Source organism: Salvelinus sp. IW2-2015, linkage group LG11, assembly GCF_002910315.2.
Source record: "Salvelinus sp. IW2-2015 linkage group LG11, ASM291031v2, whole genome shotgun sequence".
NCBI classification, from domain to species: domain Eukaryota; kingdom Metazoa; phylum Chordata; class Actinopteri; order Salmoniformes; family Salmonidae; genus Salvelinus; species Salvelinus sp. IW2-2015.
In genome coordinates this window covers 30,341,800-30,364,525 of record NC_036851.1, presented here as the reverse complement: position 1 = coordinate 30,364,525, position 22,726 = coordinate 30,341,800, and the positions used below count along the sequence as shown (strand labels likewise).

General features: G+C 44.1%; 1 protein-coding gene across 4 annotated transcripts in view; it reads left to right on the top strand.

The window, feature by feature from the left end:
• The window catches only part of LOC111970151 (inositol 1,4,5-trisphosphate-gated calcium channel ITPR1), a 162,948-nt gene that overhangs the window by 46,621 nt on the left and 93,601 nt on the right, over positions 1-22,726 (top strand). For all 4 annotated transcript variants that reach the window (XM_023996693.2, XM_023996692.2, XM_023996691.2 and 1 more), the window contains exons 17-34: positions 2,172-2,344; positions 8,754-8,873; positions 12,280-12,474; positions 12,870-13,121; positions 13,372-13,513; positions 13,634-13,787; positions 14,028-14,218; positions 14,477-14,609; positions 14,696-14,750; positions 14,892-15,057; positions 16,859-17,029; positions 17,519-17,599; positions 17,777-17,914; positions 17,997-18,122; positions 18,263-18,463; positions 18,723-18,974; positions 19,369-19,494; positions 19,763-19,891. In XM_023996693.2, the coding sequence (XP_023852461.1) occupies positions 2,172-2,344; positions 8,754-8,873; positions 12,280-12,474; positions 12,870-13,121; positions 13,372-13,513; positions 13,634-13,787; positions 14,028-14,218; positions 14,477-14,609; positions 14,696-14,750; positions 14,892-15,057; positions 16,859-17,029; positions 17,519-17,599; positions 17,777-17,914; positions 17,997-18,122; positions 18,263-18,463; positions 18,723-18,974; positions 19,369-19,494; positions 19,763-19,891 (2,805 nt within the window). The remainder of the gene's footprint in view (positions 1-2,171; positions 2,345-8,753; positions 8,874-12,279; positions 12,475-12,869; positions 13,122-13,371; positions 13,514-13,633; positions 13,788-14,027; positions 14,219-14,476; positions 14,610-14,695; positions 14,751-14,891; positions 15,058-16,858; positions 17,030-17,518; positions 17,600-17,776; positions 17,915-17,996; positions 18,123-18,262; positions 18,464-18,722; positions 18,975-19,368; positions 19,495-19,762; positions 19,892-22,726) is intronic.

Genomic DNA, 22,726 nt, shown 5'->3' with positions numbered 1-22,726 from the left:
GCAAACTGTAGACTGGCTTTTTTATGGCGGTTTTGGAGCAGTGGCTTCTTCCTTGCTGAGCGGCCTTTCAGGTTATGTCGATATAGGACTCGTTTTACTGTGGATATAGATACTTTTGTACCTGTTTCCTCCAGCATTTTCACAAGGTCCTTTGCTGTTGTTCTGGGATTGATTTGAACATTTCGCACGAAAGTACGTTCATCTCTATGACACAGAACGCGTCTCCTTACGGAGCGGTATAATGGCTGCGTGGTCCCATGGTGTTTATACTTGTGTACTATTGTTTGTACAGATGAACGTGGTACCTTCAGGCGTTTGGAAATTGATTCCAAGGATGAATCAGACTACAATTTAGTCTGATTCAGAGATCTACTGAGATCTACAATTTATTTTCTGAGGTCTTGGCTGATTTCTTTTGATTTTCCCACGATGTCAAGCAAAGAGGTACTGAGTTTGAAGGTAGGCCTTGAAATACATCCACAGGTACACACCTCCAATTGACTCAACTGATGTCAATTAGCCTATCAGAAGCTTCTAAAGCCATGACATCATTTTCTGGAATTTTCCAAGCTGTTTAAAGGCACAGTCAACTTAGTGTATGTAAACTTCTGACCCACTGGAATTGTGATACAGTGAATTATAAGTGAAATAATCTGTCTGCAAACAATTGTTGGAAAAATTATTTGTTTCATACACAAAGTAGATGTCCTAACTGACTTGCCAGAACTATAGTTTGTTAACAAGAAATTTGTGGAGTGGTTGGAAACGAGTTGTAATGACTCCAACCTAAGTGTATGTAAACTTCCGACTTCAACTGTAAATAAACGGCTTCACTGCCCAAAATCCTGAAGTCTCCCTTTAATGTAAAGACCATGCCATTCATAGAGAGCTGTAATTGAATGTGGTGTTCAGTCAGTGTGTCAACTATACTCACATTCTGCCTTCATCAAACTTTCCACGACCCCATCCCTCCCTCCCAGGGTGCAAGACACGCACCCCCGCTCTCAGACATACACACACACACACACACACACACACACACACACACACACACACACACACACACACACACACACACACACACACACACACACACACACACACACACACCTGTCTCTTATACACATCTAGATGTGTATAAGAGACAGGACAGACACAGAAGGATGTCTCTCTGCTCTCACTTTCACATACTGTGTAATTGTTGGAATGGTGACTGAATTCAGCTGAAGGAGGAAGGCTGTCTGATGTCTGTGGAAAGGCTCTGTCTCAGATGAATGCTGGAGGCCTTTGATACTGCCGCACTAATACTGTCTCCATTAGCAGGGACCGTCATTCTCTCTGTAGTCTAATGACGTTACACTGGTCAGTCCATTTGAACAATTTCAGGAAAATTGGGAAATTACCCATGGGAGAATTGTAAGGTAATCTGTGGAATTTACGTGGGGAATCTTAGATTTGATCTTACAATGAATACTAAGAAATTACTTTAGCCTACATTAAATTAATTGTTGAAGTAATGAGTGGGAAGGTTAGGTCAGGAATACTGAGACAACAATGGGAAAGGGGGATATCGTGTCAGTTGTACAACTGAATGCTTTCAACTGAAGTGTGTCTTCCGCATTTAACCCAACTCCTCTGAATCAGAGAGGTGCGGGGGGCTGCCATAATCAACATCCATGTCTTCGGCGCCCAGGGAACAGTGGGTTAACTGCCTTGCTCAGGGGCAGAACGACAGATTTTTACCTTGTCAGCTCGGGGATTCGATCCAGCAACCTTTCGGTTACTGGCCCAACGCTCTAACCACTAAGCTACCTGCCGCATAGTCTTAGTGAACTAGTAGCAACCTGGATCACACTATGAACACATTGTCATTAAAACTCTAAATCAAAGTGGCTAACCATTCAACAGAGTTTACATTATTTGATTGACCTGATTCACGATTATTTATTTGATCTCATTCAATAGCATGGCATCAATGTAACATTTGCTATTTAGTAGACACTTTTATCCATTGAGTGCATAGATTTTCATATGGTTGTACCCAGCAGAAATCTGGCCCACAACCCCTAGCGGTGCTTGTGCCATGCGCTTACTAACTGAGCCACACAGGACTACAATCCCAATGTTGGGATAATGTTTGACTAAGATCAGGGGCTGTGTTTGTCCAAAAGGAGTACATAGCCAAGCAGTTTCGCTTCATGCAGAAGCAGATCGGTTATGATGTTCTAGCTGAGGACACTATCACAGCCCTGCTCCACAACAACCGCAAGCTGCTGGAGAAGCACATCACCGCTGCAGAGATAGACACCTTCGTCAGCCTCGTCAGGAAGAACCGGGAGCCCAGGTGTGTGTGTGTGTGTATATATGTACAGTACCGGTCAATAGTTTGGACACACCTACTCATTCAAGGGTTTTTCTTTATTTTTACTATTTTCTACATTGTAGAATAATAGTGAAGACATCAAACTATGAAATAACACATATGGAATCATGTAGTAAACAAAAAGTGTTAAACAAATCAAAATATATTTTATATTTGAGATTCTTCAAAGTAACCACCCTTTGCCTTGATGACAGCTTTGCACACTCTTGGTATTCTCTCAACCAGCTTCATGAGTTAGTCACCTGGAATGCGTTCAATTAACAGGTGTGCCTTGTTAAAAGTTATTTTGTGGAATTTCTTTATTTCTTAATGCGTTTGAGCCAATCAGTTGTGTTGTGACAAGGTAGTGGTGGTCTACAGAAGATAGCCCTATTTGGTAAAAGACCAAGTCAATACTATTGCAAGAACAGCTCAAATAAGCAAAGAGAAATGACAGTTCATCATTACTTTGAGACATGAAGGTCAGTCAATGTGGAAAATTTCAAGAACTTTGAAAGTTTCTTCAAGTGCAGTCACAAAAACCATCAAGCGCTATGATGAAACTCTCATGAGGACCGCCACAGGAAAGAAAGACACAGAGTTACTTCTGCTGCAGAGTTCATTAGAGTTACCAGTCTCAGAAATTGCAGCCCAAATAAATGCTTCACAGAGTTCAAGTAACAGACACAACTGTTCAGAGGAGACTGTGTGAATCAGGCCTTCATGGTCGAATTGCTGCAAAGAAACCACTACTAGAGGACACCAATAATAAGAAGAGAGTTGCCTCTGCCAAGAAACACGAGCAATGGACATTAGACCGGTGGAAATCTGTCCTTTAGTCTGATGAGACCAAATTTTAGATTTTTGGTTCCAACCGCCGTGTCTTTGTGAATTCAAGGCACACTTAACCAACATGGCTACCACAGCATTCTGCAGCGTTACACCATCCCATCTGGTTTGCCCTTAGTGGGACTATCGTTCGTTTTTCAACAGGAAAATTACCTAACACACCTCCAGGCTGTGTAAGGGCTAACATCCGGCGCTGACAGAGATGGCCGCCTCGCTTCGCGTTCCTAGGAAACTATGCAGTATTTTGTTTTTTATGTGTTATTTCTTACATTGTTACCCCAGGAAATCTTAGGTTTTATTACATACAGTCAAATCAAAGTTTATTTGTCACGTGCGCCGAATACAACAGGTGTAGACCTTACAGTGAAATGCTTACTTACAGGCTCTAACCAATGGTGCAGGAAAAAAAGTTGTGCGTGTGTGTAGGTAAGTAAAGAAATAAAACAACAGTAAAAAGACATTTGAAAAAAGAGTAGCAAGGCTATATACAGACACCTGTTAGTCAGGCTTATTGAGGTAGTATGTACATGTAGGTATCGTTAAAGTGACTATGCATATATGATGAACAGAGAGTAGCAGAAGCGTAAAAAGAGGGGTTGGCGGGTGGTGGGACACAATGCAGATAGCCCGGTTAGCCAATGTGCGGGAGCACTGGTTGGTCGGGCCAATTTAGATAGTATGTACATGAATGTATAGTTAAAAGTGACTATGCATATAAGATAAACAGAGAGTAGCAGCAGCGTAAAAGAGGGGTTTGGGGGACACACAATGCAAATAGTCCGGGTAACCATTTGGTTACCTGTTCAGGAGTCTTATGGCTTGGGGGTAAAAACTGTTGAGAAGCCTTACACCGCCCGGGGTAGAGGTCCTGAATGGCAGGCAGCTTTGCCCCAGTGATGTACTGGGCCGTACGCACTACCCTCTGAAGTGCCTTGCGGTCGGAGGCCGAGCAATTGCCGTACCAGGCAGTGATGCAACCGGTCAGGATGCTCTCAATGTTGCAGCTGTAGAACCTTTTGAGGATCTCAGGACCCATGCCAAATCTTTTTAGTTTCCTGAGGGGAATAGGCTTTGTTGTGCCCTCTTCACGACTGTCTTGGTGTGTTTGGACCATTCTAGTTTGTTGTTGATGTGGACACCAAGGAACTTGAAGCTCTCAACCTGCTCCACTACAGCCCCGTCGATGAGAATGGGGACGTGCTCGGTGCTCCTTTTCCTGTAGTCGGGAGGAACTATTGGATATAAGAGCAACATCAACTCACCAACATTATGACCAGGAATACGACTTTCCCGAAGCGGATCCTCTGTTTGGCCCACCACCCAGGACAATGGATCGGATCCCAGCCGGCGACCCAAAACAACGGCGCCGCAGACGGAGCGGTCGTCTGGTCAGGCTCTGAAGACAGGCACATCGCGCACCGCTCCCGAGCATACTACTCGCCAATGTCCAGTCTCTTGACAACAAGGTAGACGAAATCCGAGCAAGGGTTGCCTTCCAGAGAGACATCAGAGACTGTAACGTTCTTTGTTTCACGGAAACATGGCTCACTCGAGACACGCTATTGGAGTCAGTACAGCCACCTGGTTTCTTCACGCATCACGCCGACAGAAACAAGCATCTCTCTGGTAAGAAGTATGCCGTATGATTAACGAGACGTGGTGTGATCATAACAACATACAAGAACTCAAGTCCTTTTGTTCACCTGACTTAGAATTCCTCACAATCAAATGCCGACCGAAATAATTCTCTTCGATCATAATCACAGTCGTGTATACTCCCCCCCCAAGCAGACACATCGAGGGCCCTGAACAAACTTCATTTGACTCTATGTAAACTGGAAACCACATATCCTGATGCTGCATTTATTGTAGCTATGGATTTTAACAAGGCTAATCTGAAAACAAGGCTCCGTAAATTTTATCAGCATATCGATTGTGTGACCCGGGCTGCCGAAACTCTGGATCATTGTTATTCTAACTTCCGCGACGCATATAAGGCCCTCCCCCGTTCTCCTTTCGGAAAAGCTGACCACGACTCCATTTTGTTGCTCCCAGCCTATAGACAGAAACTAAAACAGGAAGCCCCCTGCTCTCAGGTCTGTTCAACGCTGGTCCGACCAATCGGATTCTACGCTTCAAGATTGCTTCGATCACGTGGACTGGGATATGTTCCGCATAGCGTCGAACAACAACAATGATGAATATGCTGATTCGGTGAGCGAGTTTATTAGAAAGTATATCGGTGGTGATCTACCCACAGCATCTATTAAAACATTCCCCAACCAGAAACCGTGGATTGATGGCAGCATTCGCGAAAAACTGAAAGCGTGAACCACTGCTTTTAATCAGGGCAAGGTGACAAATACAAACAGTGTAGCTATTCCCTCCGCAAGGCAATCAAACAAGGTAAGCGTCAGTATAGAGACAAAGTGGAGTCGCAATTCAACGGCTCAGACACGAGAGGTATGTGGCAGGGTCTACAGTCAATCACGGACTACAAAAGAAAAACCAGCCCCGTCGCGGACCATGATGTCTTGCTTCCAGACAAACTAAACAACTTCTTTGCTCGCTTTGAGGACAATACAGTGCCACTGACACTGCCCGCAACCAAAACCTGCGGGCTCTCCTTCACTGCAGCCAATGTGAGTAAAACATTTAAAAGTGTTAACCCTCGCAAGGCTGCAGGCCCAGACGGTATCCCCAGCCGCGCCCTCAGAGCATGCGCAGACCAGTTGGCTGGTGTGTTTACGGACATATTCAATCAAACCTTATCCCAGTCTGCTGTTTCCACATGCTTCAAGAGGGCCACATTGTTCCTGTTCCCAAGAAAGCTAAGGTAACTGAGCTAAATGACTACCGCACCGTAGCACTCACTTCCGTCATCATGAAGTGCTTTGAGAGACTAGTCAAGGATCATATCACCTCCACCCTACCTGACACCCTAGACCCACTCCAATTTGCTTACTGCTCCAATAGGTCCACAGACGACGCAATCACACTGCACACTGCCCTAACCCATCTGGACAAGAGGAATACCTATGTAAAAATGCTGTTCATCGACTACAGCTCAGCATTTAACACCATAGTACCCTCCAAACTCGTAATTAAGCTTGAGACCCTGGGTCTCGACCCCGCCCTGTGCAACTGGGTCCTGGACTTCCTGACGGGCCGCCCCCAGGTGGTGAGGGTAGGGTAACAACATCTCCACCCCGCTGATCTTCAACACTGGGGCCCCACAAGGGTTTCTTCTCAGCCCTCTCCTGTACTCCCTGTTCACCCATGACTGCGTGGCCATGCACGCCTCCAACTCAATCATCAAGTTTGCAGACGACAGGTAGGCTTTGATTACCAACAACAACGAGACGGCCTACAGGGAGGAGGTGAGGCCCTCGCGAGTGTGGTGTCAAGGAAAATAACCTCACACCAATGTCTGCTTGTCACAAAAAACACTCACAAACTTTTACAGATGCACATTCGAGAGCATTCTTGTTGGGCTGTATCACCGCCTGGTACGGCAACTGCTCCGCCCACAACCGTAAGGCTCTCCAGAGGGTAGTGAGGTCTGCACAACGCATCACGGGGCAAACTACCTGCCCTCCAGGACACCTACACCACCCGATGTCACAGGAAGGCCAAAAAAGATCATCAAAGACAACAACCACCTGAGCCACTGCCTGTTCACCCCGCTATCATCCAGAAGGCAAGGTCAGTACAGGTGCATCAAAGTGGGGACCAAAGACTGAAAAAACAGCTTCTATCTCAAGGCCATCAGACTGTTAAACAGCCACACTAACATTGAGTGGCTGCTGCAAACATACTGACTTAACTCCAGCCACTTTAATAATGGCAAAATGTATGTAATAAATGTATCACTAGCCACTTTAAACAAAGCCACTTTATGTAATGTTTACATACCCTACATTACTCATCTCATATGTATATACTGTACTCTATACCATCTACTGCATTCTGCCATCTTGATGTAATAAATGTATCATTAGCCACTTTAAACAATGCCACTTTATACACTGCTCAAAAAAATAAAGGGAACACTTAAACAACAACAATGTAACTCCAAGTCAATCACACTTCTGTGAAATCAAACTGTCCACTTAGGAACAACACTGATTGACAATAAATTTCACATGCTGTTGTGCAAATGGAATAGACAAAAGGTGGAAATTATAGGCAATTAGCAAGACACCCCCAATAAAGGAGTGGTTCTGCAGGTGGTGACCACAGACCACTTCTCAGTTCCATGCTTCCTGGCTGATGTTTTGGTCACTTTTGAATGCTTTCACTCTAGTGGTAGCATGAGACGGAGTCTACAACCCACACAAGTGGCTCAGGTAGTGCAGCTCATCCAGGATGGCACATCAATGCGAGCTGTGCAAGAAAGTTTGCTTGTGTCTGTCAGCGTAGTGTCCAGAGCATGGAGGCGCTACCAGGAGACAGGCAGTACATCAGGAGACGTGGAGGAGGCCGTAGGAGGGCAACAACCCAGCAGCAGGACCGCTACCTCCGCCTTTGTGCAAGGAGGAGCACTGCCAGAGCCCTGCAAAATGACCTCCAGCAGCCACAAATGTGCATCATGTGTTGATTTCACAGAAGTGTGATTGACTTGGAGTTACATTGTGTTGTAAGTGTTCCCTTATTTTTTAGCAGTCGTAGAATGTTACAACCCTACATTACTCATCTCATATGTGCATATACTGTACTCTATACCATCTACTGCATCTTGCCTATGCCGTTCGGCCATCACTCATTCATATATTTTTATGTACATATTCTTGTTCATTCCTTTACACTTGGGTGTATAAGGTAGTTGTTGTGAAATTGTTAGGTTAGATTACTTGTTAGATATTACTGCATGGTCGGAACTAGAAGCACAAGCATTTCGCTACACTCGCATTAACATCTGCTAACCATGTGTATGTGACAAATAAAATTTGATTTGAAGAAGGAGAGTGTTACATCAGATGACCTGGCCTTCACAATCACCCGACCTCAACCCAATTGAGGTGGTTTGGGATGAGTTGGACTCTTGCAGAGTGAAGGAAAAGCAGTCAATAAGTGCTCAGCATATGTGGGAACTCCTTCAAGACTGTTAGAAAAACATTCCAGGTGAAGCTGGTTGAGAGGAATGCCAAGAGTGTAGAAATAAAGAAACCCTTTTGACCGGTATTGTATGTGATCACTGTGCATGCTCACATGTTTGTGTGTGCAGTACATGTTTTTGGTACAGATTTTAATGTGTTAATTTGCATGTCTTGATATCGGTCTGTATGCTCTTTATAGGCAGATATTTTAATGTGTTCTATGTAATTGAATTGAAGACATCAAGGGAGTAAAACACTGTGGAGTGTATTTTAAGCTGCTTAAGGTCAGATGGTATGTTTTCCTCTGTCATTTAATTGTGGTCAAGTTAAGCTTTTGGGGAAATTGTTATTGGAGACTGATCATAGGTCTATAGAAACATGTGTTTGTTTTTGTGTACATGTGAACGTCATTGTCCATTGAATGATCTGTGTGTGTCTTCCAGGTTCCTGGACTACCTGTCTGACTTGTGTGTGTCTATGAACAAGTCTATCCCTGTAACCCAGGAGCTCATCTGTAACGCAGTCCTGGACCCCACCAACGGAGACATCCTCATAGAGACTAAGTATGCCTCCTCGCATCTCCATTCCTCTCCTCTTTTCCTTTGAAGAATCAATCAATACCTTTATAGAAACATATTTTCTAAACAGTTAACAATATCCGGTGGTTGTTGGTCTATAGTCTATCACAGGTTGTTCTAGTATGGTAGAAAAAGAGCTCGATATTCAGTGCAGTACTACTCTCTTTAGTGAAGTGTGTTCAGTTGGATCTCTTTCAGTCGTACAGATCAAGTTGCTCAAGGTGACAATATGATGGAGGTGTTTACTCCTGGAGCACCCACACGATGACCTTGAGCTCTACAGAACAATGAGTCCTCATGGTTGTCCTAATGGACATGCCTATCTACAGTGCCTTCAGAAAGTATTCACACCCCTTGACTTATTCCACATTACCATCATGCAGCACAGGATGGTCCAGCCTGCACACACAACCAGGTTTATGGTTAATAATAATAATATATGGTATGGTCATTTAGCAATACACAGTGCCTTCAGAAAAGGCACATTTTGATGTTACAGCCTGAATTTAAAATGAATTAAATGTACAGCTGAAATGTCTTGAGTCAATAAGTATTCAACCCCTTTATTATGGCAAGCCTAAATAAGTTCAAGAGTAAAAATTTGCTTAACAAGTCACATAACAAATTATATTGACTCACATGATTTTTGAATGACTACCTCATCTCTGTACCCCACACACAATTATCTGTAATGTCCCTCAGTTGAGCAGTGAAATTCAACCACAAAGACCAGGGAGGGTTTCCAATGCTCACAAAGAAGGGCACCTATTGGTAGATGGGTAAAAAGAAAAAAAGCAGACACTGAATATCCCTTTGAGCATGGTGAAGTTATTAATTACACCTTGGATGGTCTATCAATAGACCCAGTCACTACAAAGATGAATACACCCAGTCCTTCCTAACTCAGTTGCCGGAGAGGAAGGAAACCACTCAGGGATTTCACCATGAGGCCAGTGGTGACTTTAAAACAATTACAGAGTTTATTGGCTGTGATAGGAGAAAAGTGAGGATGGATCAACATTGTAGTTACTCCACATTACTATCCTAATTGACAGAGTGAAAATAAGGAACCTGAATAGAATAAAACATATTCTAAAACATGATTCCTGTTTACAACAAGGTGCTAAAGAAATATTGCAACAAAAAAATTGGTAAAGCAATTAACTTTTTCTCCTGAATACAAAGTGTTATGTTTGGGGCAAATCCAATACAGCACATTACTGAGTACCACTCCATATTTTCAGTCATAGTGGTGGCTACATCATCCTGTGGGTATGCTTGTAATCGTTAAGGACTGGGGAGATTTTCAGGATAAAAAATAAACTGAAGGGAGCTAAGCACAGACAAAATCCTAGAGGATAATCTGGTTTAGTCTGCTTTCCACCAGAAACTGGGAGAGGAATTCACCTTTCAGCAGGACAATAACCTACAACACAGGGCCAAATCTATCCTGGAGTTGCTTACCAAGAAGATGGTGAATGTTCCTGACTGGCAGAATTAAAGTTTTGACTTCAATCTGCTTGAAAATCTATGTCAAGACCTGAAAATGGTTGTCTAGCAATGATCAACAACCAATTTGATAGAGCTTGAAGAATTTTGAAAAGAATAATGGGAAAATGTTGCACAATCCAGGTATGGAAAGCTCTTAGAGACTAACTCAGAAAGATGCCAAATGTGGCTCTACGAAGTATTGAACTTTTATTAATTAGATATTTCTCTATTTCATTTTCAATACATTTTCAATAATTTCTAAAAGCATGTTTTCACCCTGTCATTATAGGGTATTGTGTGTAGATGCTTATTTTTTTTTAATCAATTTTGAATTTGAGCTGTATAACTCAGCACAATGTGGAATAAGTCAAGGGGCATGAATACTTTCTGAAGGCACTGTAGTAGAGAACAACATGTAGCCATTCAGTAAACGTCTGTTCTTTCAGACAAAACAATGCTTGCCGACTGCAAAGCACTTAATATCTCCATGTGTGCCATGGCTTGAAAGTGCAAGGCTTGCATTCATTTGTACCTATGTGTTCTGTTCTCAGTGCTACACAAATGAAGAGGCAGGTTTACTCTCAGAACTCCATGTGAAGCTTTTTGGTTCAACCAAAGTGTATTCCCGAGCTATATGAGGCCGATGACGTGGATTAAGGCAGCCCCCCGCACCTCTCTGATTCAGAGTGGTTGAGTTAAATAAGGAAGACACATTTCGATTGAATGCATTCAGTTCTGCAACTGACTAGGTATCCTCCCTTTCCCCTAAATGTGTTAGTAGTGTGTATCGTCACGCCAACATGTTTGTATGTACCTCAAGGATGGTCAACTGGCTGTGTGTGCAGGCTTTTGTTCTTGCCCAGCTCCAACACACCTGATTCAGCTAATCCGCGTTTGGTCTTCAATTTAGACCACATTTACTTTACCAGTGTTTCCGAGCAGGGCTGGTACAAGACTGGTGCTGTCCAGGTTTGAGATCATACTGTTTCCACTCCCTGAATAGTCATGGTTGTGATGGGTGATTGGGTAATCTGAACCTAGATCTGTGGCTAGAGGGCCTAGCACTGTTCCTCTCCTCCCCAGACTGGTGCTGTCTAAGTTTTGAAATCAGGGCTGCGTTTCAAATTCATAAACGACACCCTAGTTCACTTACCCTCGCCTTATGCCTTTGGGGGAATCCCCGTCACCATCTTGGTAGGTGGTCCAAATGATTAGCCAAGCAAGGGAAGTTTGTAACGTAAGCCCCTCAGCCCTCGTTTTTAGTCAGCTTTGCGAGTGTACAATTATGTTCACTCCGGGGCCTGAAACTGTACGATGTACAATTGTACATCCGCTAAGAAAAGTCAGCCACACTTAACAACATCAATGGAGAAGTCAACATACAAGTGTAAGTAAAAAGGTTAGAAATTGTGCTACTAATGCACACGACGGCACAAACACCTATTGTTAAGGTAATTATGTTTTTGTTTGGTTAGCTTTTGGAAATTGTAGAAATAAAACATTTTCCTTCTTCAGAAGTTCCAGCTAGGCAGGCTAACGTCAGTTAGCTAATTAATTTGCTAGCTATCATACAGTAGGCGTATATTAATAATTCTATAGTTAATATAAGTGGACATGCAATCATAATTGACTGTAGCGCATATAAAGCACCCACAAGCTACCAGTGGCTGAAAACACAATCACCGTGTAAGGGTGGTACATTTACAAAATTCATTCCTTACTCCCTTGCCCTGCAAGTGTATACTCGTCACACTTCATGATACGTCATCAGAGGGGATAGGGTGTGTCTTTTAAGTGTTTGGACTGCTGACCAGATGTTGTTTCCCCCCTGATAATTATTGCTGATAGGGTAATCTGATCCTAGATCTGTTCTTATAGGGAAAACTTCTCCCCTCCCCAGATTGGTGCTGTCAAGGTTTGAGATCGAGGGAGCGTCCATCGGAGAGAACTCAGTGGAGTCTGAGGAGGACGAGGAGGAGGTGTGGCTGTTCTGGAAGGACAGCAGTAAGGAGATCAGAAGTAAGAGCATCAGAGAACTTGCCCAGGATGCCAAGGAGGGCGCCAAGGAGGACCAAGAGGTGGTCAGCTACTACAGGTCAGAAACAACACCAGGCCTTTTCTCCTCTTTACTGTCTGTGACTGTAGACGGTCAATAACTTCTGTGTTGGTCGAGATGCTAGTGTGTGTATATGCTGGTTTCATCCTTGCTTTTGGAAATGGGATCCTGCACATTGGGAGTGGATGAGGTAAGTACCCACTCCCTCTCCCCTTAGAAGTTCCTATGAGTACTTGGAAAAGGTCCAATATAAATGAAATCATTCATAGTCCACTTTTATTCTGAAACTAATGATATGAATTGATTATTAAAGTACCAGGAAGTATAGAACCAGTATGCACCATTAACCTTTCTGTTTGTTGTCTCCCTCCTTGCCTCTGTGTCTCTAAATATCTACGCAATGTTGCCCCTGTCCCTACGCCTTTCTCTCCCAGGTACCAGCTGAACCTGTTTGCGCGGATGTGTCTGGATCGTCAGTACTTGGCCATCAATAAGATCTCTGGCCAGCTGGATGTGGACTTGATCCTGCGCTGCATGTCTGATGAGGACCTACCTTACGACCTGCGTGCTTCCTTCTGCCGCATGATGCTGCACATGCATGTGGACCGCGACCCCCAGGAACAGGTCACGCCTGTAAAGTATGCCCGCCTCTGGTCTGAGATCCCCTCCGAGATCGCCATTGACGAGTGAGTGGCAGGGCCGACGGCCTATCAGTGTTGGGGAAAGGATTTAGTAGCTGGGACAATGGCCTATCAGGGTTGAGGAAAGGAATGACTATCATGTCCAATGGCCATCAGGAAGGGAGTAAGTGGAGTGAAGGAGTGAATACAATGTCATAGCCTTATCAGTCTTGTGTAGTGTGAGAGTAGCATTAACATGGTAAGAGTTAGAGTCATAAGTTGTCACCTGTCCCCTACCTGTATCCCTTGCTACCAGCTATGACAACGACGGCACATCCAAGGATGAGATCAAGGAGCGTTTTGCCCTGACCATGGAGTTTGTTGAGAACTACCTAAGAGACGTGGTGTGTCAGAGCTTCCCATTCGCCGACAAGGAGAAGAACAAACTAACCTTCGAGGTAATTGGTCAGTCCATCTAGAGACTCAACCCCTATTGGTCATAGCAGAATGAGTCTCAGTAGGACATGGATTTGCACTAGCTTTGTTCTCTCTTCCCATTTCGTTCGGTCTGTTCCCAGGTAGTGAATCTATCCAGGAACCTCATCTACTTTGGCTTCTACAACTTCAGTGACCTGCTGAGGCTGACCAAGATCCTACTAGCTATCCTGGACTGTGTCCACGTCAGCACCATCTTCCCCATCAACAAGCTGGAGAAGGGAGACGAGACTAAAGGTAGGGCACAGTAACACACTGCCCCCCAGAGGGGTGAAAGATCAAACATCAGTGGGGCTTGAATAGAGTTGCAAATTTCCAGAAACATTCCTAAAGTTCCCAGGTTTTTCTCAGAGATTCTGGGATTTTGCAACCCTGAGCTTGAGCATTATTCACCCCATGTCCAACAAAGGACCGAACAATTGTGCTCTCTAATACATGATTGATGGCCCAATCATGTGTGCCTGCGTGCGTTTCCAGGCAGTAACGTGATGCGCTCCATCCACGGAGTGGGGGAGCTGATGACCCAGGTGGTCCTGAGAGGAGGGGGTTTCCTGCCCACCAACCCCATCAACCCCCCCAACGGGGACCAGGTCAAGACCCAAACAGAGCCGGAAAAACAGGACATCCTTGTCATGGACACCAAGCTCAAGATCATAGAGATACTACAGGTAGAGAGACACACACACACACACACACACACACACACACACACACACACACACACACACACACATCACTATCGATGCATACATGCAGTGGACATACTGTATACACTCCTTTGCAAATGTCCTTCCCCCGAACTTGGTTACCCTCCTTATCCCCAACCACTCATCCATATCCCCCATTGCTTATCCTAATATAATCCCTCTACTATACAATAGTCTTACTCATTTAGTATGTGTCATGTTCCTCCCGTCTCTCTGCAGTTCATTCTGAATGTGCGTCTGGACTACCGGATCTCCTGTTTGCTGTGTATCTTTAAGAGGGAGTTTGATGAGAGCAACTCCCAGTCAGATCTGTCTATAGCAGGAACCCATGAGGGACCAAACAACATGCCAGGTGGGAGAAGAATTCATCTTATGGCAGCCATCACTTGGCATGACACCTCTTTGTGTGTTTCTAAGGTCACTGAATTGTTTTCTCAGGAGCTCTGGACTTTGAGAACATAGAGGAGCAGGCAGAGGGGATATTTGGTGGAAGGTAACTGTTGTGATACGCTAAACCTGCAACAATTAGTCTGGCTCATTTCAGTTCATTTTTCATACTTGGCATGGCCAATTCAGTTTGTGGTGTGTGTTTGTGAATGTGTTCAAATATGTGTGCTTGTGTGCCCACACCCAGTGAGGAGAACACCCCGTTGGATCTAGATGACGATGGTGGTAGGACCTTCCTGAGGGTCCTCCTCCACCTGACCATGCATGACTACCCTCCCCTGGTATCCCGAGCCCTCCACCTGCTCTTCAGACACTTCAGCCAGAGACAGGAGGTTCTACAGGCCTTCAAACAGGTACTATACTGCTACCCACCCACCATACAACTAGTATACTGTATATACTAATGATGCATAGGCCAGGGATCTTTTTGATCCGCATCTGACCTGCAGTAAAAAATGTACTGACCTTCACCCGCCTAATGTAATATAATAGAAATGATGACCCACATCTCATTTAAAGTAGCCAATTCTAAATGCATGAGTAGATTGTATAAACAGAAAGACCAGGGTTTTGAGCTGATTCATGCATCACAAAAGCATACCCATTAGCTATACTAATTTGCAGAGGTGGGACACAGTCATTGTTTTACAAGTCACAAGTAAGTCTCAAGTCTTAGCACTCAAGTCCCAAGTCAAGACCAACAAGTCTTAAGTCAAGTCTCAAGTCCTAAACTTTGAGTTTCGAGTCCTTAACAAGTCATAATGTGCTCTTCACCAAATGTAATACCATTTCATATTTTTAACAAGAGTAATAGTTTGTATAATACATTTACGCAAATCATGAATGCTTTTAAAAAATATATATATTTATTACTTTCCAAATAAACTTTATATGTCCATGGAAATACATGGGTAGCCATAAGAAAGACCCGCCCCGGCGCAATCGTGCAATGTAGGCTTGTACACAATCGCCCAACCTTAACACACACACACACACACTCTCTCTCTGTGTGGTTACAGTAGGCTAACGTATGTCAATGGTTTCAGGAACAGCAGTAACATCAGGCAGGATTTAGGCTACCAACTGCCTAGCCAGTTGTAGCTCAATCTTGGGTGCAATGATCACGTTCCCGCACTGACTGACTGTGTGGAGGCTCATTGATTTAACGTTACGTTAGCCTACATGATACACCAGTAAGTAATAAAATATATAGCTGTTGGCTATATTAGCCACGACTTACCGTTCTTTGTGCAGCTACAAATGTCGAACAAAGTTGGAAGTTGTTGCGCCTCCATCTGTAATTTTCTTACCGCATGTTTTGCAAGTTGCAATCCGTTTTTTGTTGACTACAGCGTAGTCTTTATTTCCGAAAATAATAATTTGGGGTATCATCTTTCCAAGGGCTCCATCTGAATTCACCTGCCGACATTCCTCTGCACTGCCACACACAACTTTTTCTCAGCTGCCACAATTTGATTGGCTGCTGTCCAATTCAAACTGTAATCTGTTAAATGAAGAGTTGATGCGCTGCACACTTTTTTTTAATAGCATTTTTAATATTTGGGCTTAGGGAAGGTATCAAGTCAGTTCAAGTCAAAAGGCTCAAGTCCAAGTCAAGTCACGAGTCATTGGTGTTAAAGTCAAAGTCGAGTTGCAAGTCATCATATTTGTGACTCAAGTCTGACTCGAGTCCAAGTCATGTGACTCGAGTCCACACCTCTGCTTATTTGGACATATTATTATGCACTTATTGTATGTTTTTCTGAATACGAATGTCTGCTAAATGACTAAAATGTTAAATGTAGTCCTATTAGTCATACTGTCATACATACAGAATAGTCATACCATTACACTGTGTAGCCTACCAATGACCCCATTACTCACTTACCTAATATTCTTAGAGTAATTCCAATTATCCTAACAGACTATAAGTACACGGTAGGGCTTTAGTCATGCTTGACCAGTAAATGACTCCATGACCTGACCAGGAAAACCTGTAGATATACACTCCAACTAGGGCCCAGAGTTGATCCTAGTCCAGTCACATGACCAGGTAAAACTCTTGTTCATCTCTAATCATAAACACCATGCAACCATCCCACATCTGGTATCCTCCATACTGGTGTCCTACTGGTGTGTTGCCCATGCCTCCAGGTCCAGTTGCTGGTGACCAGTCAGGATGTGGAAAACTACAAACAGATCAAGTCAGACCTGGACCAGCTACGCTCCATTGTGGAGAAGTCTGAGCTGTGGGTCTACAAGAGACTGGGGCCAGACGAGGGCATGGACACTGGGGAACACTCTGCCGAGTCTCAACACAAAAAGGTACGGTAGTAGCCTGAGAAGGTACAGTAGTATATTCAGATTCAGAGTGTTTGATAGGCACATGTACAGGGTTGCAGGGTACAGTGAAAATATTATGCTTTGAGCTCCAACATGCGGTACGGTAGTAGTCCAAGAAGGTACGGTAGTAGTCCAAGAAGGTACGGTAGTAGTCCAAGAAGGTACGGTAGTAGTCCAAGAAGGTATGGTAGTAGTCCAAGAAGGTACGGTAGTAGTCCAAGAAGGTACGGTAGTAGTCCAAGAAGGTACGGTAGTAGTCCAAGACGGTACGGTAGTAGTCCAAGAAAGTACGGTAGTAGTCCAAGAAGGTACGGTAGTAGTCTAAGAATGTACGGTAGTAGGCATCCACAGAAAAGGAGTTAGCCACCTAGTGCTTAGCTCTATGTGTTAAACTATGGCAATAGAGCGTTGGTGTTAGCCTGCTAGCTATCTTTTGGGAGAGATGCATTGGCTAATGGTCTTATTCTTTAGGGTGACTCCAACTCAAGTGGCTCAGACAAACCAAAGAAACCAGAGAGCACCAGCAGCTACAACTACAGAGTGGTGAAGGAGGTGAAGTCTAAACAGTCTTTTTAACTTTTCATTATACTGTATTATCATATAGGTATGATAGAGATAGAGCTATGGTTAACATCGTGAAGCTCTGTCTACGTGTGTGTGTGTGTGTGTGTGTGTGTGTGTGTGTGTGTGTGTGTGTGTGTGTGTGTGTGTGTGTGTGTGTGTGTGTAGATTCTGCTGCGTCTCAGTAGGCTGTGTGTTCAGGAGAGTCTGTCCGGCAGGAAGAGTAAGAAGCAGCAGCAGAGACTCCTCAGGAACATGGGGGCTCACACCGTGGTGCTGGAGTTACTGCAGATCCCCTATGAGAAGGTACTGTGTTTGTTTATGTGGGTGTGTTTGTAGAGGTGTGTTTGTGTGCTCTCCATCCTTTCATCCTCTGTGTTGTCTCCAGGGGGAGGATGTGCGTATGCAGGAGATCATGAAGCTGGCCCACCAATTCCTGCAGAACTTCTGTGCAGGGAACCAGCAGAACCAGGCCCTGCTCCACAAACACATCAACCTGTTCCTCAACCCTGGGGTGAGACAGACTACACTGACCCACCATGACCTCACCACTGTTCTTACTCTTACCATGACATTAACACTGTCTTACTCTAACCATCTCTTCTACTCTTTCTCTCTCTCCCTCCCCCTCTTCTCTCTCTTCCCCCCTTACAGATCCTCGAGGCAGTCACCATGCAGCATATCTTCATGAATAACTTCCAGCTGTGCAGTGAGATCAATGAGCGAGTGGTGCAGCACTTTGTCCACTGCATCGAGACGCACGGCCGCAACGTCCATTACCTCAAGTTCCTGCAGACCATCGTCAAGGCCGAGAGCAAGTTCATTAAGAAGTGTCAAGACATCGTCATGGCTGAGGTCTTTTTTCAGTAATAACCTCAGCATGTGTATTTGTCAACGTTTCATTCTAGTTTACTCTTTTCAAGACAGTTAATTTGTCATTCTAAAAGAGTTGTCTATTTCTACAACTTAATACCTTAATATCAAATCATATGCAACTCAAGTCGATCACCAACTAATCCTATTCGGACATATTTGACCATCCCTTTTCAACCTACCCTGTACCCTCCATTGACTCTATATTTTTATTTATTTTCTGTCCCTCTCTCCTCCATAGTTGGTGAACGCTGGCGAGGATGTGCTGGTGTTCTACAATGACCGTGCGTCCTTCCAGACCCTGGTGACGATGATGCGGTCGGAGCGGGACCGTATGGATCAGAACAGTCCTCTGATGTACCACATTCACCTGGTAGAGCTGCTGGCTGTCTGCACTGAGGGAAAGAACGTCTACACTGAGATCAAATGTAACTCTCTGCTGCCTCTGGACGACATAGTGAGGGTGGTCACCCACGAGGACTGTATCCCTGAGGTGAGCTGAGGAGATGCAGGATGGAAGATGCAGAGAGAGAAGGGTGGGGATTAGGGTTAGACTTGAAGGTCTATAGCAGGGGGCTATGGGTCCCCAAGACATCACAAGCCAACAGTACCAATTATCAACTAACCGTCCCCACAAAGGCCTGTATGCCCTCGTCCCCGTTTCACTCTTGTGGACAACTAATTGTCCACTAGCTGTCATCTTCTCTGTGTTAGACAGTTTTGAGCCTCACTCTATGGGAACAAACCCAGTATAACCATGTCAACTAACATCATGCCACTGTACTCCAGCCCAGGCCAAAGCTACAATCAAGATTCTTCATCATTGTAAAACAACTCCTAGGGGCATAGACAGGGTGTAATGATGGTATTTAATCCTGTCCTTCCAGGTGAAGATAGCCTACATCAACTTCCTGAACCACTGCTATGTGGACACAGAGGTGGAGATGAAGGAGATCTACACCAGCAACCACATGTGGAAGCTCTTTGAGAACTTCCTGGTGGACATCTGCAGGGTGAGGGACAACACTTACACAATAGTTCTGTCTGAATGACTGATGAGTTTGGGTCAGGGTTTCAATTAAACTAATTTACAAGGCATCATTGGAGCACAATAGTATAATTATTAGCATAACACAGTTTATCCTCCTGTACTGTACTATACTGTACGTAGGCCTGCGTTCATTTCAGTATTCAGATGGTGTAGATGTTATAATTGCAGTACAACTGCAGGTGAAACAGGAATGAGTTGTGGTCACCTTCTTGACCTTGTGACTTCTGCAGGTGTGCAACAACACGAGTGACCGCAAACACGCCGACACGGTCCTGGAGAGCTACGTGACCGAGACAGTCATGGGCATCGTGACCACCTTCTTCAGCTCACCCTTCTCCGACCAGTCCACCAGCCTGCAGGTAACCACTGGCAACCAACAACTAACCACTATGTTATCCATTTTACATGATTGTGTTGACCGAAACCAAACTGTGTTGGATCAGATAGTTTCTTTTCACATTGTCTAAACCGTCCTGAAAGTGGTGGATGTGTAACCAGGCCGGCTCAGTAAAGCTTGGTTTGGCTCGCCTCAGAGTAAGACAGTGCTAATGTCATGGTTGAAGGTTTAATAATTACCAAAAATATCTCTGTAGATAGTGTAGCTCCCAAGAGGCACCGGTCTCTCTCCTAACATAGCCCCTCCCACAACTAGCTTATGTTACCTTTAACCCCCAGCCCCCTCCCTCTCTTTCATCACTTCATTGTATAGTGTAGATGGCCAGGACCATGTTTGTAAATATGGATAGATATACTAATAGTCACCAAATCTACATTTAACCACATATGCATACAGTATGCCCCCTCCCTCCATTGACATAACCTAATGGTTTCACCCCACTTCCTTCTCCACCTACCAACCTATATGGTGAATCCATTTCAATTCAATCACTTTTTGACAGCACCTCCATTGATTTGAACAGAACCATCCATACATATTTGACCATTGTAGAGGTGCTCAGAAAGTGGATTTTTGAACCTTAATGCCAAAACATTCAATAGATAAAGGTGCTCAAATTTGACCCATTTTGCATACCCCACCATACCATGAGACAGCCATGTGTTCTTCACTGGAAAAAATCAACAGTTGAGTTTGATATCATTTTAAAGCTTACTAACAGGGTTAGTCAAACTATTTTATAATTTCTTGAAAAACATGTTTTTTAATAGAAAATTTACTTTTTAACCTTTAACATCAATTATCTAAAAGCGTAAACTCCGATTTGTATTTTATTTTTTATATACACATATGTTATTGAGACACAACATGCTCTTGAATACAGGGTGGGTGTCATGTTTTGGCTGATAAATGTACTAACATGGGAATAACACACCAGAGAATGTTGACTTGAAAAATGGCGATAATAATGGCGATGATAATGGCGCCAAAGGAGATGGCTGCCGTTTTACGATTCTGTAACCAATTGGGCTATTGTGCATGTTTTTTCGCAAGTTATTTTGTACATAATGTTTCTGCCACCGTGTCTTATGACCGAAAAGAGCTTCTTGACATCAGGGCAGCAATTACTCACCCCATACTGGAAGAATTCTTCAATGAGTCGGACAGGAAGGATTTACTTCGGAAGCCCAACAGGGCTCTCATCCCCGTCATTCACAGGAGGAAAAGCTGGAGATATCGTGGACGACGGTCCGGGTGCCTTGTAAGGATCTGTCGCCGAGAGGGTAATCTACCTTTACCATCGGTCCTATTAGTCAACGTACAATCAATCGATAATAAAATAGACGAACTACGAGCATGTATATCCTACCAACAGGACATTAAAACTGTAATATCTTATGTTTCACCGAGTCATGGCTGAACGACAACATGATTAAAATACACCTGGCGGGTTTTAAGCTTTTTCGGCAGGATAGAACAGCGGCTTCTGGTAAGACAAGGGGCGGCGGACTATGTATATTTGTAAACAACAGCTGGTGCACGAAATCTAAGGAAGTCTCTGTTTTGCTCGCCTGAGGTAGAGTATCTCATGATAAGCTCTAGACCACACTATTTACCAAGAGAGTTTACATCTATATTTTTTGTAGCCGTCGATATACCACCACAGACTGATGCTGGCACTAAGACCGCACTCAATGAGCTGTATACGGCCATAAGCAAACAGGAAAACGTTCATCCAGAGGCAGCTCTCCTAGTGGGCGGGGACTTTAATGCAGGGAATCTCAAATCCATTCTACCTAATCTTTATCAGCATGTTAAATGTGCAACCCGAGGGGAAAAAACTCAAGACCACATTTACTCCACACACAGAGCCCTGTCGATGTTAACTTCTTGCCGCACGGATCCCTTTAGCGGGATCATTTTCGTAAACAACCGCTGAATTGCAGAGCGCCAAATTCAAAAATAATACAAAAAATATTTATAATCATGAAAGCACAAGTGAAATATACCAAAACACAGCTTAGCTTGTAGTTAATCCACCTATCGTGTCAGATTTTGAAAATATGCTTTACAGCGAAAGCAATCCAAGCGTTTGTGAGTTTATCAATCACTAGACAAAACAGTAAGAACAGCTAGCCCCAAATTAGCTTGGTCACGAAAGTCAGAAACGCAATAAAATGAATCGCTTACCTTTGTAAATCTTCGGATGTTTGCACTCACGAGACTCCCAGTTACACATTAAATGTTCTTTTTGTTCGATAAAGATTAGTTTTATAACCAAAAACCGCCATTTGGTTTGCGCGTTATGTTCAGAAAACCACAGGCTCGTTCCGGTCCTGAAAGGCAGACGAAAATTCTATTGGGTTCAGGTCTGGAGACTGGCTAGGCCACTCCAGGACCTTGAGATGCTTCTTACGGAGTCACTCCTTAGTTGCCCTGGCTGTGTGTTTTGGGTCGTTGTCATGCTGGAAGACCCAGCCACGACCCATCTTCAATGCTCTTACTGAGGGAAGGAGGTTGTTGGCCAAGATCTCGCGATACATGGCCCCATCCATCCTCCCCTCAATACGGTGTAGTCGTCCTGTCCCCTTTGCAGAAAAGCATCCCCAAAGAATGATGTTTCCCACTCCATGCTTCACTGTTGGGATGGTGTTCTTGGGGTTGTACTCATCCTTCTTCCTCCAAACACGGCGAGTGGAGTTTAGACCAAAAAGCTCTATTTTGTCTCATCAGACCACATGACCTTCTCCCATTCCTCCTCTGGATCATCCAGATGGTCATTGGCAAACTTCAGACG